Source organism: Pecten maximus, chromosome 18 (assembly GCF_902652985.1).
Source record: "Pecten maximus chromosome 18, xPecMax1.1, whole genome shotgun sequence".
In the NCBI taxonomy this organism is placed as follows: Eukaryota; Metazoa; Mollusca; class Bivalvia; order Pectinida; family Pectinidae; genus Pecten; species Pecten maximus.
Window position 1 is genome coordinate 21859367 of NC_047032.1, and position 14320 is coordinate 21873686.

General features: G+C 33.1%; 1 protein-coding gene across 11 annotated transcripts in view; it reads left to right on the top strand.

Moving 5' to 3' along the window:
- The window catches only part of LOC117316571 (protein argonaute-2-like), a 48735-nt gene that overhangs the window by 6479 nt on the left and 27936 nt on the right, over nt 1-14320 (top strand). For 4 of the 11 annotated variants that reach the window (XM_033871217.1, XM_033871221.1, XM_033871219.1 and 1 more), the window contains exons 3-13: nt 683-697; nt 1014-1022; nt 3850-3918; nt 4200-4425; nt 4823-4943; nt 7695-7876; nt 11759-11895; nt 12069-12203; nt 13093-13180; nt 13627-13710; nt 14024-14087. In XM_033871217.1, the coding sequence (XP_033727108.1) occupies nt 683-697; nt 1014-1022; nt 3850-3918; nt 4200-4425; nt 4823-4943; nt 7695-7876; nt 11759-11895; nt 12069-12203; nt 13093-13180; nt 13627-13710; nt 14024-14087 (1130 nt within the window). Of the gene's footprint in view, nt 1-682; nt 698-1013; nt 1023-3849; nt 3919-4199; nt 4426-4822; nt 4944-7694; nt 7877-8541; nt 8724-11758; nt 11896-12068; nt 12204-13092; nt 13181-13626; nt 13711-14023; nt 14088-14320 lie in introns of all 11 variants that reach the window. The other 7 variants (XM_033871216.1, XM_033871220.1, XM_033871218.1 and 4 more) reach the window with 3 other exon arrangements.

Below are 14320 nucleotides of genomic sequence, written 5' to 3' on the forward strand. Positions count from 1 at the left end.
TATTGAGGATCGTACAATGTGCACTTGGATGTCTTGTTTTGAAATTTCATTTACGTTTCGTTATCTATTTCTAACTTTAAAAAATGTTGAATTATGGAAGTTGTGTGCAAACAACAAATGTATTGGTACATTTATCGTGATTTGAAAGTAATGCAATGTTTTTTGGTACATCATTAAATTTCCTGGTTTATAAAGACTTCTGGGTAAGGTACCTGTTAATTTAGAATTGTAGATTTAGGCTGGCATTAATGTAAATAAAAATTAAAAAAAAGGAAAATAACTGCAATAAAGAGTCTTGAATGATCCATAGCAGATTTTGAATGGGAGGTCCAAGAATAGGGGGCAAAAATAGTGGTAATGTTTGGATGGAAGGGTATATATTATTGACTTTATTTATACATGTCAATGAGCAAGTATTCAGGAATGATTTGATGTTATTTATATACGTAAATCACTGACATATTAAAGGAAATTAATTACTGTTTTGTATCTATAGATATTTTATCTATTTAATTTTAGTGAATTAAACTTTCATGCAATAAATTGGTGAATTTAATAGCATAGATAATTGTTTATATTTATAGTATGTGAAATATTTGACTAATTTCTATTAAATCTTGAGAGACTTGTGATTGTATAAATAACAATTTTAAAATACTGGTGATTCCTCTGACTCTTGTAGTGTATAACGGCAAAAGTGAGTGTTTCTCCTCCTGAAGATATTTTTTGTGATCCTACTCCTCAATGTTGTAATATCAATTATTTTTTTATTATAAAATTTTAACAGATGATTATTATTTGGTTTGAATTTTTTTTAGATTGATCAGTAATGCAGTATGATCATGAAAATATCTTTAAATGTTTGTGTTGTTTTGAAGTAATCATTCTAGACACATCTAAGAAGCTGGGTGTAGTGAGTTAGAAGTCTAACTTTTGTGTATTTTGACTTATAAGCCAGAACCTCTTTTTTATATGTATAATGTATATAAGCCCTGCCTTGTTTACTGTTGTAGTTTTAGATGGTGAGTAATGTTTTATTTGAGTTGTACTTTTGTTTACAGAGTATCCAACTCTTAATACTTTCCCTCACCAAGATGGCTACTGCTAGGCCTACAGGTTAACATGTAAAATTGAAATATGTCTGAGGGTTTAGATTTAATATCAATTTTGAAAAAAAAAATAGAATAAAACTAAAAATCATAGTCCAATATCATCTGAATCTTTGATTTCGTCATGTAGGGTGTATGGGAGATAACTTGCATACATTGACATGGTCAAGGGAGATAATTCTAATGGGGGTGGGGGGGGGGGGGGGGGGGGGGGGGGGTCTGTTAAGGTATCTCTCTCTCTCTGAAGATAGTCACTTATGTGTTAATTTGCCTCAAAATTTTTTTTTAACCAATTATAGCTAATGCTGTAAAATAAAAAAAGATATTGATAGGCATAATGAGAACCAATTGAAATATTTTCATTACCATATATTAAGAGTTATTTCCCATTAACACTTTGAAACCAGAAATATATGCTTAATAGTTTATAGAAAGGACATTAAAAATAATAAGGGCTGTTTCTGAAAAGATTGTGGAGGAGGGGATGTGTGATGGTATAGGGAACACAAACATTGTTTCTCGACTCGTTCTTCAAATTCATCGTTTGAAAGTGAAATACTGGTTTGGCTACATAAGTACAAAAATGAAAATAAATGGCTTCTGGTAGGTTCTTTTTTCATTTATTTCTATAGTTATGGCAGTTTGCCTTTAAAAGTTAATTATATAGTTTTTGACAATGTGAATAAATTGCTTTGGTCTAGATGAAGGGGAAAATGGCCTCATTAACATAATTATTACCTGCACATAGCTTTCAGGTGTAGGTAGGCCTAATAAATGATGCAACACATTTTTAGGCACAAAATTTCTGCATTCTATTATGAGAACTGCCATATCCAATCCTGTTATTATCTAAATAAATTAATGTGCCAACAGTCGTATCAGGAACTGAATGAAAGTCTTGATGGAACAGCGAGATCAGTGGCCCAAAAATGGTAGCTCCATCGACACGATCAAGGATAGTGCAGTGTTTTAGGGGTAATATTAAGGCTTCGTTGATAAATATACACAGCATTTAGTTACACATGTTTTTCTGGAACAGCCCTTGCCTTTACAATTAAATTTAGTAGATCAGGATATGTTGCATATATTATTGCTTATATGTACATGATGTTTAATGTAAAATGGATAATACAATATCTGTAAATTTAATGGGGTCCCAATTCAACTTAAAGTGATCAATTTGGTTGTTTACTATGTTAACATGAACACCCGATAGCTTTTGCACTGTCAATGTGTAGCCTGTTTAATCTTGGGGAGGATTTTACTCGTAGAACACTGCATTTGTAATAATCAGCTTTGACTTTCAAGGATTTGAGTTGTCATTAATCTTCCAGAAACTCTAATCTAAAGCTACTGTTATACTGCAGTATTTCTATTTAATTTTTTTGTCCCTCCTAACATCCAGTATTTATAACTCGACCATTGTTTCAGAGCATGTTCTTCTCGAACCTTCCGAGAAGAACAAGCTTTGTATTATTCTGTTGTAGATCCGCTTGATACTAACCCTTGGTTCCCAGTTTTCACTGCTTATTACTGTTGTCTCGCAGCTTCTTTGTTTCGTTCACAGCCTGCATGAATTTTATAATGGACCCTATCATTCCATGTTTTGCATTGAACTTGCTCAAATTCAAATTGTCACAGCTATGTGATTTTTAGGAGCGTAACAGTTCATGTGCATCTTTGATCAATGAAGCATTTGTTGAATTATTCATCTTTTGAATAGCATCTGTATTTAATGATGAAAATACTACATAAATATATATTGTACATGAAATAATGTATGGCAGGCCAGTGCAATTCAATGATCCCTTTCAGGTTCATAAAGATGTATGGATAATTGAGAAATGCATATGGCTATCAAAGTGATATGAACAGTACTAGTTCATATTTATATAATTGTATTGTACAGGTATAAGTAGACAGCGGAACAGCAATGTTTATTAATTAAATTGAAATTATTTTTGACAACACAGATACTTAAGTCAATTTTGTTTGAGCTAATATCATATTTGTCGCCTACAGTTGATGCATATACCTACTTGGGGCGGTGGAGTATCCTGTACTGAAATCAATGCCTTGTGTTCATGTCCACATATTATGATAAAAAATAACAAAAAGAAAAAAATTTAGTTTATATTAAAAAAAGTGTAATGTTATATCTGAAAGATTAATAATTTTATCTGTGAAAATGACACCCTGAGTTATTTGCCAAAAGAGGAACAGTTATTTTGTGTAGGGGACCACATCACTTTCTGGACATGCACTAAAAAATAATTGCAGGAAAATATGTGCTTTGGATATAGCCAAATTGTGCTTATTGTGAGTTTTGTGGCCCAATTATGGAGTTATAGCCATTGGCTTATCCCACAGTTTTTCCAAAAATTAGGAACTCTGTATTGTTAATGTTTTAGCACTGTTTTTAGCTGATGCAACTGTATTTCTATATAAAATTTGAAGCTTAGTTTTATACAGTGTAATAAAGAAAGATACATGTCTTTTTCGTGTGAAAAATTCATATTATATGCATTGAAAACACATTTGCAAAATATGCATACATGTGTACAACATAGTTTATATATGTATATCCAGCAAACCATCTGATATGTTATATGAACATCAACTGTGGCATAATGCCTAACACTGTATGAAGCAAACAGGTTACCACATCCTATAATATAAGGCTCCATATGAATTGTGGTATGTATATTATGGCTTGACATTATTCTTTTTACCTTGGCAGGTCAGACACCAATGTTTCCACCATACACCCCACTCCAACCACTGCAGCCTGAAGCAGGATTTGGCGAAAGTCAGTATAAAGCAATATGATAGTATTTTAAATCTGGTTGCTAAAAATCAAAGTTACAACTATATGCATTGACGTAATTCACAGTATTCTATGTAGGTTTCATTTATCCATTTACAAAGCCATTAAAAAAATCCTAACAATTGTCAAGGTTTCATATAAATTTTTGTAGCCGTTTTCTTCTGACAAGTGAAAGTTTCACATATCTATTTGCATACATGTTTGACCAGTGAAAAAATACATTAGGATCTCAGTGATGGCATTTTAATGTTTAAACTATACAGATCAACCTGTTCCACCGATTCCACCTGTGACTGGGACACCTCCCGATGGTTCAGCACCAGTTCCACGCCTTGCTGACTTTGTCTGTCCCCCTCGGCCTAACCATGGCACTGACGGCAAACCAATCCTGCTTAAAGCAAATCATTTCCAAGTCCGCATCCCAAAGGGCTTCATACACCACTATGACATCTCTATCACGCCTGACAAATGTCCCCGCAGGGTCAACAGGTAGGAAAATCAGACGTCCGAGAGAGAGAGAGTATTTCCAATTAGTATATTTAAGCCCACCATTGTCAGATGAAGGGCTATTCAAATCGTCCTTTGTCCATGGTACGTCGCTACTTCCTCCATTAACAATATTTGTAGTCACTATTTCTTACTCAAACTTCATATGTAGGTTCTTTTGTTTCATGGTATGAAATATATAAAAGTTTGGAGAGGTTTCCTTGCAGAATAGTACAAAACTAATTGTATTGTGGAAAATTCCGTAGAAATCTTATGCATACCATGGATTATAATGAAAAAAAATGGATATATTCTTGTTTTTGTTGAATTTTAATACTTGAGTAATGTTGAGATTTTTTGTTGCGACAACATGTTTATGTAGTTCATAATTTGTTAACAGGGAAATCATTGAGACCATGGTCAACTCGTACAGCCAGAAAATCTTCCAGGGACAAAAACCTGTATTTGATGGCAGAAAGAATCTTTATAGCCGAGAGCCACTCCCCATAGGCAGAGAAAAGGTAAAAGACTTATCCAAGCTAAAATGGGTCAAGGTTGCCTTGCACTTGCTAGTTGAAGACCAATGTGGTTCAGTTAATGTTATACATGCAGTATAAAAGACCAGACCAATTCTGATACTTCTAAAAAAACCTACTCATTGAAGTCATGGTCAGTGTATACTAATGTAAATCAGAATCGACAATTTTCTTTGAAGATTGAATGAAATAAAGTAAAGACTGAATTGATATATTTAAATGCTTCTGTTTTAAAATGTTTCAGTTTGATATATATTTTACTTTGAATCAAATTGCAGAATCAGTAGAAGTGTTTTGAAAACTACACAAAATCAAGATAACATTTTTTGATGCACATTCTTCTAGATGACATTATTTTCAAAATATTTTTCGCTTGGATCTCTAAAGTCTTATGAATTTGGAAAACTGAAGTCACTTTGTTCATCCACCATGCAACTATTTTGGTTTACATCATTTGATGGGACAACATCAAGCAGAACAATCATTGGAGACATTGCAAAAATAGTTTAGATGAAGAAAAAAATAATGTAAAAATAATCCTGCAAAAGCACTTTATTCCTAAAATAATCTTGTTTCTCTTTCAGCTTTTATATAAAAAAATATTACAATTTTCTGTATGCTTCACAAGCTGATAGCAGTGCCAGCTTTATATTAGCTTTTAGTCTTAACATGAAATTTGTCCATGAATCCTCAATGTTGTTCATCATTAAAATCACATTTAACTCCAATCATATGCTCTTCATGATTTTCTTAATTATAGTCATTTGATAGTTAACATTGTATTTTCCCAAATTTGATTGATATTTTTCCTGATACAGTAACTAATGAAATCATGTCGACTTAAAGGAAGGAAGCTTTAAACTTAAGAAATTCAATAAAAAGTACAGTTTTACTGTTTTTTATATAAAGATGGTTCTTTTGTAAGTCGTTAATATTTTTAATAAGAATTTTTCTGCGTTCTGATAGAATCTTTTTCAAGTAATTGTGAAAATACTGATGGTATTTTGTCAATGTAAATTTGCCGCCATTTTCTGAAATTCCTGCATACTGCCGCTTTTTCTCAAAATGTCGTTGGGGAAAACCCTATTGCTTCTGAAATAATAATCGCACAATAAAACATGTTGATTTACCTGTGTGGTTCTGTACCAGTCGCTGAATTAATTAAACAGTCTGTTCTAGTTATTATAAAGTGGAACAAGAACCCCATTTCTCCAGTTAGATAAATGTAACCAAATTTGATGATAATATACATGTATCTATGTGTTTGTGAATCTGGAAGTTAGCATTAGAATACATTGAATGGTATACATATTGATATACTCATGGTTGAGTGTTGTGATTCAAACTATCTCTGTCTGGGCTTTGACTAAACAAGAATCAGTTAACTTGCTCCTAAGGCCATTCTTCTAAGTAATATATTTTGTTATTTACCAAAGCATTTGTAAATTTTCAGATCTAACTTTGTGATTGAAATAAAAGATACTGACCATGCCTTGATTTGCTTTTCAGCACTAGATTTGCTGTGATGTTGTTCAAATACAAAAAATGCATCAAAATATTTTAAAGGACCAATAAATCTATTTATATTTGATGACCGGCAGTCACTTGTGTGGTGTAACATTGAAATGTTACCCTGGTAAATACAGTCCTGGATCTGATCAATCAAGAATCATAACAGACACAAATGTTTTATGTTAAACCAGATGTTATAAAATATCCTTGATATGTATTCTTTGAAAGATTCAACATTCTAGATAAAATTTCAAATATTTGCATTTAAGTTGGCCCCAACTGTACTTTTCAAGTATACGTACCTCTTAGTTACCTTGATACAATTTTAGTGAAATGTACTTAACATATATGAATATCATCGCTAAATTTTCTATATCTTTTTGTATATGATGAAAGTACTAGTATAACCATAATAAATCTAGAGGGTCTCAAATGTCGGCCCCTGTTATATACAGAGTTATGTCCCTTTGCCACTTTCAGTCACAAAGTTTTATATACAAATACTTCTTGGGATGGTAAAATTTCAAATACATAAGGTCTCTAGTCCTGTTTTATACAGAGTTATTCAGAACACTCACTTACAATTATCAAATTTTGTATAAAAACATTTCTTTTGAAACCAAAATTAGATCATGTACATGTGTAATCACAATAATTATATCCTGTGTATTCATTCATTTCCTATGCCAAAGTTTTTGCCAAAGGTGGGGAAAATGGAATGCATATGTTCTGCCTTGCTCTTGATAAAAAAATAAACTTCAACCATCTGTTTCACAATATAGTACGTATACAGGATATAGATTGTAGACGATGCCTGAGCATGTATTTTACTACATATGCTGCTGCTGTTGTATTTCAATGTCCTATTGTGCTATTCTGATATAATATTGTAAAGCTGCAACTTTTTCAATAACCTATGATGAAAATAGAATTAATTTCTTTGGACAACTTCTTTAACAGAATTTAAAAAAAAAAAAAAAGGGTGGGGGAGGAGAGGAGTAGAAAATCAGCATTCTTAGTTTCCTTTCTATGATCAGAACTGAAGATGGGACAGCTGCAACTTTTTTTTTTAACAGTAATCAATTTCTTGGATTTGCCGATTGTTTTATGAAATAGATAAATTCTCTGTTTTTAATGCCCATTATAAAAAGTGACGATTGATGAAGGTGGAGATGGACTATATAGGTTCCATTGTTGAGTCAATTATGCTGGTTGCATTGACAGGTGGAATTAGAGGTAACTCTGCCCGGTGAGGGCAAAGATAGGGTTTTCAAAGTTGCTATAAAGTGGGTCGCACAAGTCAGCCTCTATACTCTGGAAGAGGCTCTAGAAGGACGATCGCGGCAAATGCCATTTGAGGCAATTCAGGCTCTAGATGTCGTAATGAGGCACCTTCCAAGCATGACGTAAGTATTTTCAACCTGGCGGCCAGTTGAGCAGGGATTGGTCTTCTAGCCTTGCCACCAGCCTATCGTTACGTGCCTGTCTGACCATTTCATGTGCATACATAACCTCTTGACAGTGTCTTGTCTTGCCTCGGGGATGTCTAGCATTAACATTGTGTATTGTGTGTTGTTACTTAGTAACCTAGAGACTTTTAACATCTTTTCATGTTGTCGCATGTTTATATTTGTCCATCATGGGATCAGTTTATTATCAATATTAGTCAAAAAATGTGAGAAAAATCTAATTTCAGTTTTTATCTCGAAACTTTTGCAAGTTTACCTACTGACCAAAATATTTTTGTTTTGTTTGATATGCATGATTGTTTTTGTGAATTTAACAGCATCATATATTTGGTGAATGCAAAAAAATGATGTATATGATGGACAAAGAACCATGGGTCAAGATGACGTGTATGTTTGTAGTGTTAACCTAGTATTAACACGGAGAAGGCCTTGACTTAGACAGTATCTGGGCCTTGCTTGTCACGCTCCAGGGATTTATGCCTCATGAAACAACCCTAGGGTGCCATCAGTGACATGACCCCAAAGAGGCCATGCCTTTACGTCTGTGGTGTATCATAGTTTAGTACTAACATGGAGTGGCCGGTTTTGTCTGTTGTTAACAGGTCGAGTTGCAAGTAACATTACCGGGCGAGGGCAAAGATAGAGAATTTAACGTAGTCATCAAATGGCAGGCACAAGTGAGCTTGTTTGCTCTTGAAGAGTCGTTAGCGGGACGTATACACCAGGTTCCCACTGACGCAACCCAGGCCTTAGACGTCATATTACGTCATCTTCCCAGCATGACGTGAGTATAGATAGACCCTGAAACAAGGATTTAACGTTTCAGGCTTCAAGAGAAATTTTTTAAATTCAAATTAAAGGAAAAAATGAAACCTAGACATATTTCACATTTCAGCATGTTAGACGTTCAGGCCACACGTTTATCTTTGTACATACCAATTGAGTTGTTGGTAATGTTCGATCCTGAGAACAAAGACAAAGCTTTAGGCCACACAGTGTTTGGTGAAGTTTCCCATATTTACCCTATTCATTTCTTAATGACATTTTGAAGGAAAATTTTTGTAACTTTACACTTTGCCAGGGTAGACTTTTCCTGAAATTTGAATACATTTATACATTAGCAATGTTTTTTATATGATGTATTGCAGTTATCTCCCCTTAGATTTCACCACAGTTGTCTCCCCTAGATTAAGTTTTTTGCTGTTGGAAGAATTTCATAGCTCACCTTCTCTTTTACTCATGCGACTGCACAGATACCATTGAGAATCTACTTGCACATCTGTTTAGCAAACAAGCTTATATAAGCACATCAACCCTATCTGCAGTATCAATCTGTATGCTAGTGGTATTTTATCATCAACGAAGCATCTCATTCGAAATAAAACTGAATTTTTATCCCATGTTTGGCACGATCAAGTTCATTTTCTTACTCCAAGCATGTCCACATCTGCTACTTCTGAGACTGCATAATCCCTTAATCTCTCCCAATTCTTTGTTGCTTGCCCTTTTTCTTTTGCATCTTCATATTCATATTATTTTTTCAAATCGGTGCTTCCATGATCAAGTAATTTTCTTTTTCTGTAAATGGTAAAATGAGAAGTGGGAAATTGTATAAATGGTTTTGAAATGTTTCAAATCTGAATGAAATGATTTTGTTTAATCCTTCTCAGAAAACAAACTGACTAACAATAATACCAGTTCTAGATTCAAGTAATTCTTGATTCATTTACCATTGAGCTGTTTACAGGGAAAAGAACTTGCAACTTCTGACACAATATTATTCATTTCAAAGTGTAACATTGTATGCATGTATGTTGTAATTGTTATAAGGCAAGAGTTGAAAGGTCAGTGAATATGTGTTGTAACTGTAGTTACAAGTTAACGAGCTTAATGAGTCAATTTAATTACATTATATACCCACCAGCTGTACTCTTCTGATCTGTCCGCATTTGTTAATTAACTTTAAAGTCAGAAGAGAAACATGTGTTTTAAATTTGCTTGACTAACTGATAGTGCTCTCGCCTGTAAAGCTAGGTGTGACCTTCCACCTCTGTTTCTAGGTGTGACCTTTCACCTCTGTTTCTAGGTGTGACTTTTCATCTGTGTTTCTAGGTGTGACCTTTCATCTGTATTTCTAGATATGACCTCATTTATAAATCCTGTTTGTTTTTTATGCCCTTATTCATGTTTTTCACATTGTTCTGTCTTCCGTTCACAGAACTAAGGGGAAATAATGCATTCTTAGATCCTTCTCACTGATTTCAGGCTAATTAACTAAAAATCACTCATCATTACGTTGAATTGGGAAACTTGATCATTTGAAAATTAGGGGGGAAAATAGCACATTTGATAATTTGAAAATGAAGAAAAAAAATTGAAAATTTAATAGTTTGTTTGGCAGATTTCAAAGTAAATGACTCAAGACGAATCAAGTTAGCTGAACATTGTATTGTTCAAAAATATGTAATAATAATGTTCGATATTTGCTTCAGAAAGGGATTTGGTGGTAGATTTATGGGAATCCTCACTCACTTTGCTTTTATTTATAATGCACATAGTTTATAGAGATGTCATTATTCAGGTAGTTGGATTACTAAAGTTGAACTGGGTCTTGCTGACCTGGGCAAGTTATTTGAAAAAAAAAATACATTCCTGACTTGATTGATAATTTAGATTTATGTAAAAAAAAATTACAAAACATTAAGAAAAATTATTAGAATGAATCAACATTGCATTATGATATATTTTAAATGTCTGTGAAAAGTTGATAAGAGGGGTTAAAACAGTGATGGAGTTAGGAAGAGATAGTCTCTTGGATTGGCAGGGTTTCTGATTTTGTTTGTATAAAGTTATTAACAGGTATTCTCATAACTCATAACTTATTCTACAGTACCATATCAAATATATAATTCAATTTAATCTCTTTGCTTTCTGTAATGGAATACTAACATTGTATTATCATGTCTTCCTCTAGGTAATCATATTTCAACTATAATACTTTTTCACCAGAAATGGCAAAAATTCACAATCTTGAGTTTGTGTTTAACTTATTAATTAAATTGATCTGAATAAAGAACAATAATATATTTTCTTGCTTAAAGTAATAAATTTGTTACAGAATGTATTCCAGGACAGTAATAATGAAAGTATGGTATAAAGAATATTAAAAGTCTTATACAGGAAACATGTTAAAACAAATGCAGGTACATCTAATTCTACCTATCTATCTACTAACACATATCTGTCTACTAACACCTATATGTGTAACATCATATACTAACACTCTGATGGGGCTGATGGGGCTGTGGGTGGTTGGTGGGGGGCAGTTATTTATATATTTGTACATGTATGTATATCAATCTGAATTCAGTTTCACATTTTATAGATACTGGTACCATAATTCATCAAGAGATTTATTCATGAACATGAATATGCTAATGAAAATAATGCAACTCATTTCCTCATTTCCATGATCAAAACTATAAACTTTGATCACATGCAATTGCTTTTCTGATCAAAAGTGTATAACTAAAAATAAAGATAAATAAAGAAATCTTCCCATTTGTATTTTGTCTATTGAAAGATTTTACTTTCCCCTATACCATGCTATCAAAGAACTTCAGAATCAATTAAGGAAAATGAATACAATCCAGATCATGAGTATTGCCCTGTAACATATTGCTTCACCCCAAATTATAATTTTCATTCCTTTTACATGAATAAACAATCACAGTTCATATTGGGATGTGATGAGGAGATTGGATGTGACCTTTTTAACCCTGTATCAGACTTATGTGGATATGATTTATGTTTCATTAGCTATACACCTGTGGGTCGATCGTTTTTCTCCCCACCGGAGGGGTATGACCATCCCCTAGGAGGAGGTAGAGAGGTGTGGTTTGGTTTTCACCAAAGTGTCCGCCCATCCCATTGGAAAATGATGCTCAACATTGATGGTAATGTTCACCTATTAATTTAATCATTTATGGTCTTTGACTCAACTATGTGTTCTTTTTGTCTTTCGATTTGACTGATTTGAAAGTGATTTTTTTTACAATGATTATATCATTATTTAGGGTTTACTTATAATTGGAGCTATGTTTGAAAAATAATTTTTTTTTTATTTCAGTGTCTGCCACGGCATTCTATAAGGCTCAGCCTGTTATAGAATTCCTATGTGAGGTTTTGGATATCAAGGATATCAGTGAACAGAAGCGACCTTTAACTGACTCCCAAAGGGTCAAGTTCACTAAGGAAATCAAAGGTAAATAATACATTAGCTCGTTACATTGTGCTGACGGGAGTTCCCAAATTTACCTTCTGTCAATGACAGCAAGAGATCTGTCATTTCATATGATATCTGAAGGTACTTTCATTTTCTAGATATTGGTGCATTTCTTCAGTGACAGTAGTGGTATTTTCACTTTGTAACTGGGTATAGAAGAGATGATTAGAGAAGGCATAGATTTAAATGTAAGAATATGTTATTTTCAAAGCTTATGTACATATATATCATTAACTTCTGGGGAAATTGGTTCTTACCGTAACAACAAAACATCAAATTCTACACCTGGTTCTTACCGTAACAACAAAACATCAAATTCTACACCTGGTTCTTACCGTAACAACAAAACATCAAATTCTACACCTGGTTCTTACCGTAACAACAAAACATCAAATTCTACACCTGGTTCTTACCGTAACAACAAAACATCAAATTCTACACCTGGTTCTTACCGTAACAACAAAACATCAAATTCTACACCTGATTAGATTTTGGTACTCATGTCGGTCAAGGTTTAATGTCTAAGTTCACACTTTACCACTCTCAAAACAAAAAGCTTGTGTACAAGATATCTCATGAACCTTCAGACAGATTTAGTTTATATTAATTTCACTCTTAACACTTACCATGGAGTTTAAGTTCTATACCTGATTTGATTTTGGTGCTCACTGGGCAAGGTATAAGGTCAAAGTTCACACTTAACAGGTGAGGAGGGATAGGTGGTTTATCTATGTGAGGCTCAGTTTGCTTTTATTAGTTTCAGAACTCAGGTGACTGTTAAGGCCCATGGGCCTCTTGTATTAGTTCCTATGGATGTTGATTGATCGTCCTGTATTAAATAAATTGATATTAAAATGTGGTGTTACAGGACTAAAAGTAGAAATTACCCACTGTGGAACAATGAAGAGAAAATACAGGGTGTGTAATGTCACACGAAGACCAGCACAAACTCAGTCGTAAGTTCATTTCACAAGTTAAAAAACCATTAGTACTGTACCAACATACAATAACAGGTGTTTTATCATGTAATGAATTTTGACTTCATTCTGAAATTCCAAAATTCAAAGGAGATTAAAACTTTGTCAACAAATTCTATATGTGAGAATTTAAGTCACTATTGCCCCTTAGACTATTAGTATGTAAGTTCAAAATTTTGAATAAGAATTTAAAATTTACATTTGAATGAATATGTATTATTTTGTCTTGCCGGAAAGGAAAATCTGTCTCTAGAAAAGGAAGTACAAAAAGCTTTAATTGTCTTACAGTTAAAAACATAAAAAACAAATTAGGGATTAAGAAACATTGCAATGAAAAGAATTAAATTATTTCAAATTTCAATCATTTGACAAGTATTTGATATCATTATGCAGAGAAAATTGTGTTGTCTAATATCTTTTGACAGATTCCCTCTGCAGTTAGATTCCGGCCAGACAGTGGAATGCACAGTTGCCAGATACTTCTTGGAAAGATACAAGATGAAACTCATGTAAGTACCTAAGCAAGTAGAAATCTGGACAGACCAATAATCAGAAGGAGATATCAAAAAATAATCTAGTAAAGGCGTGGAATAAATTTCCATTTAGATATAACACTATAGCTATTAATAGTTAAATTTTCTTACCAAACAAATACAGAGAAAATCACAGATGTGAGAATTTCATTTCAATGTTTCCTCTCTTACAGTGAATGGTTTGGAAGTCTTTTTTAGTAAGAAAATGAAAATGTCTAAAAAAAAAAAATCATATTTGTATTATCAGTATTTTCAGTGTTAAGATTTGCTGTCTGATTTTGTTGAACAGGTACCCTCATTTACCATGTTTACAAGTCGGACAAGAACAGAAACATACCTACCTACCACTGGAGGTAAGTTAATGGCAGTATTTACAATATTTACTAGTCTTCAGTTCCAGTTTTTAGATATATTGAAAAGAGACCTTCATTTTAACTTGTGTACTTATAGTTGTATAATGTGGGGAATAACAGGAGTATCTAGCTATTCAGTGTAGATGTGTGTTAAGACAGCCCTTCACTTTCACCTATCTTTGAACTGAACTATCTGAACTTTTATGTGTGCATTGAAGGAGAAGCCACATAAT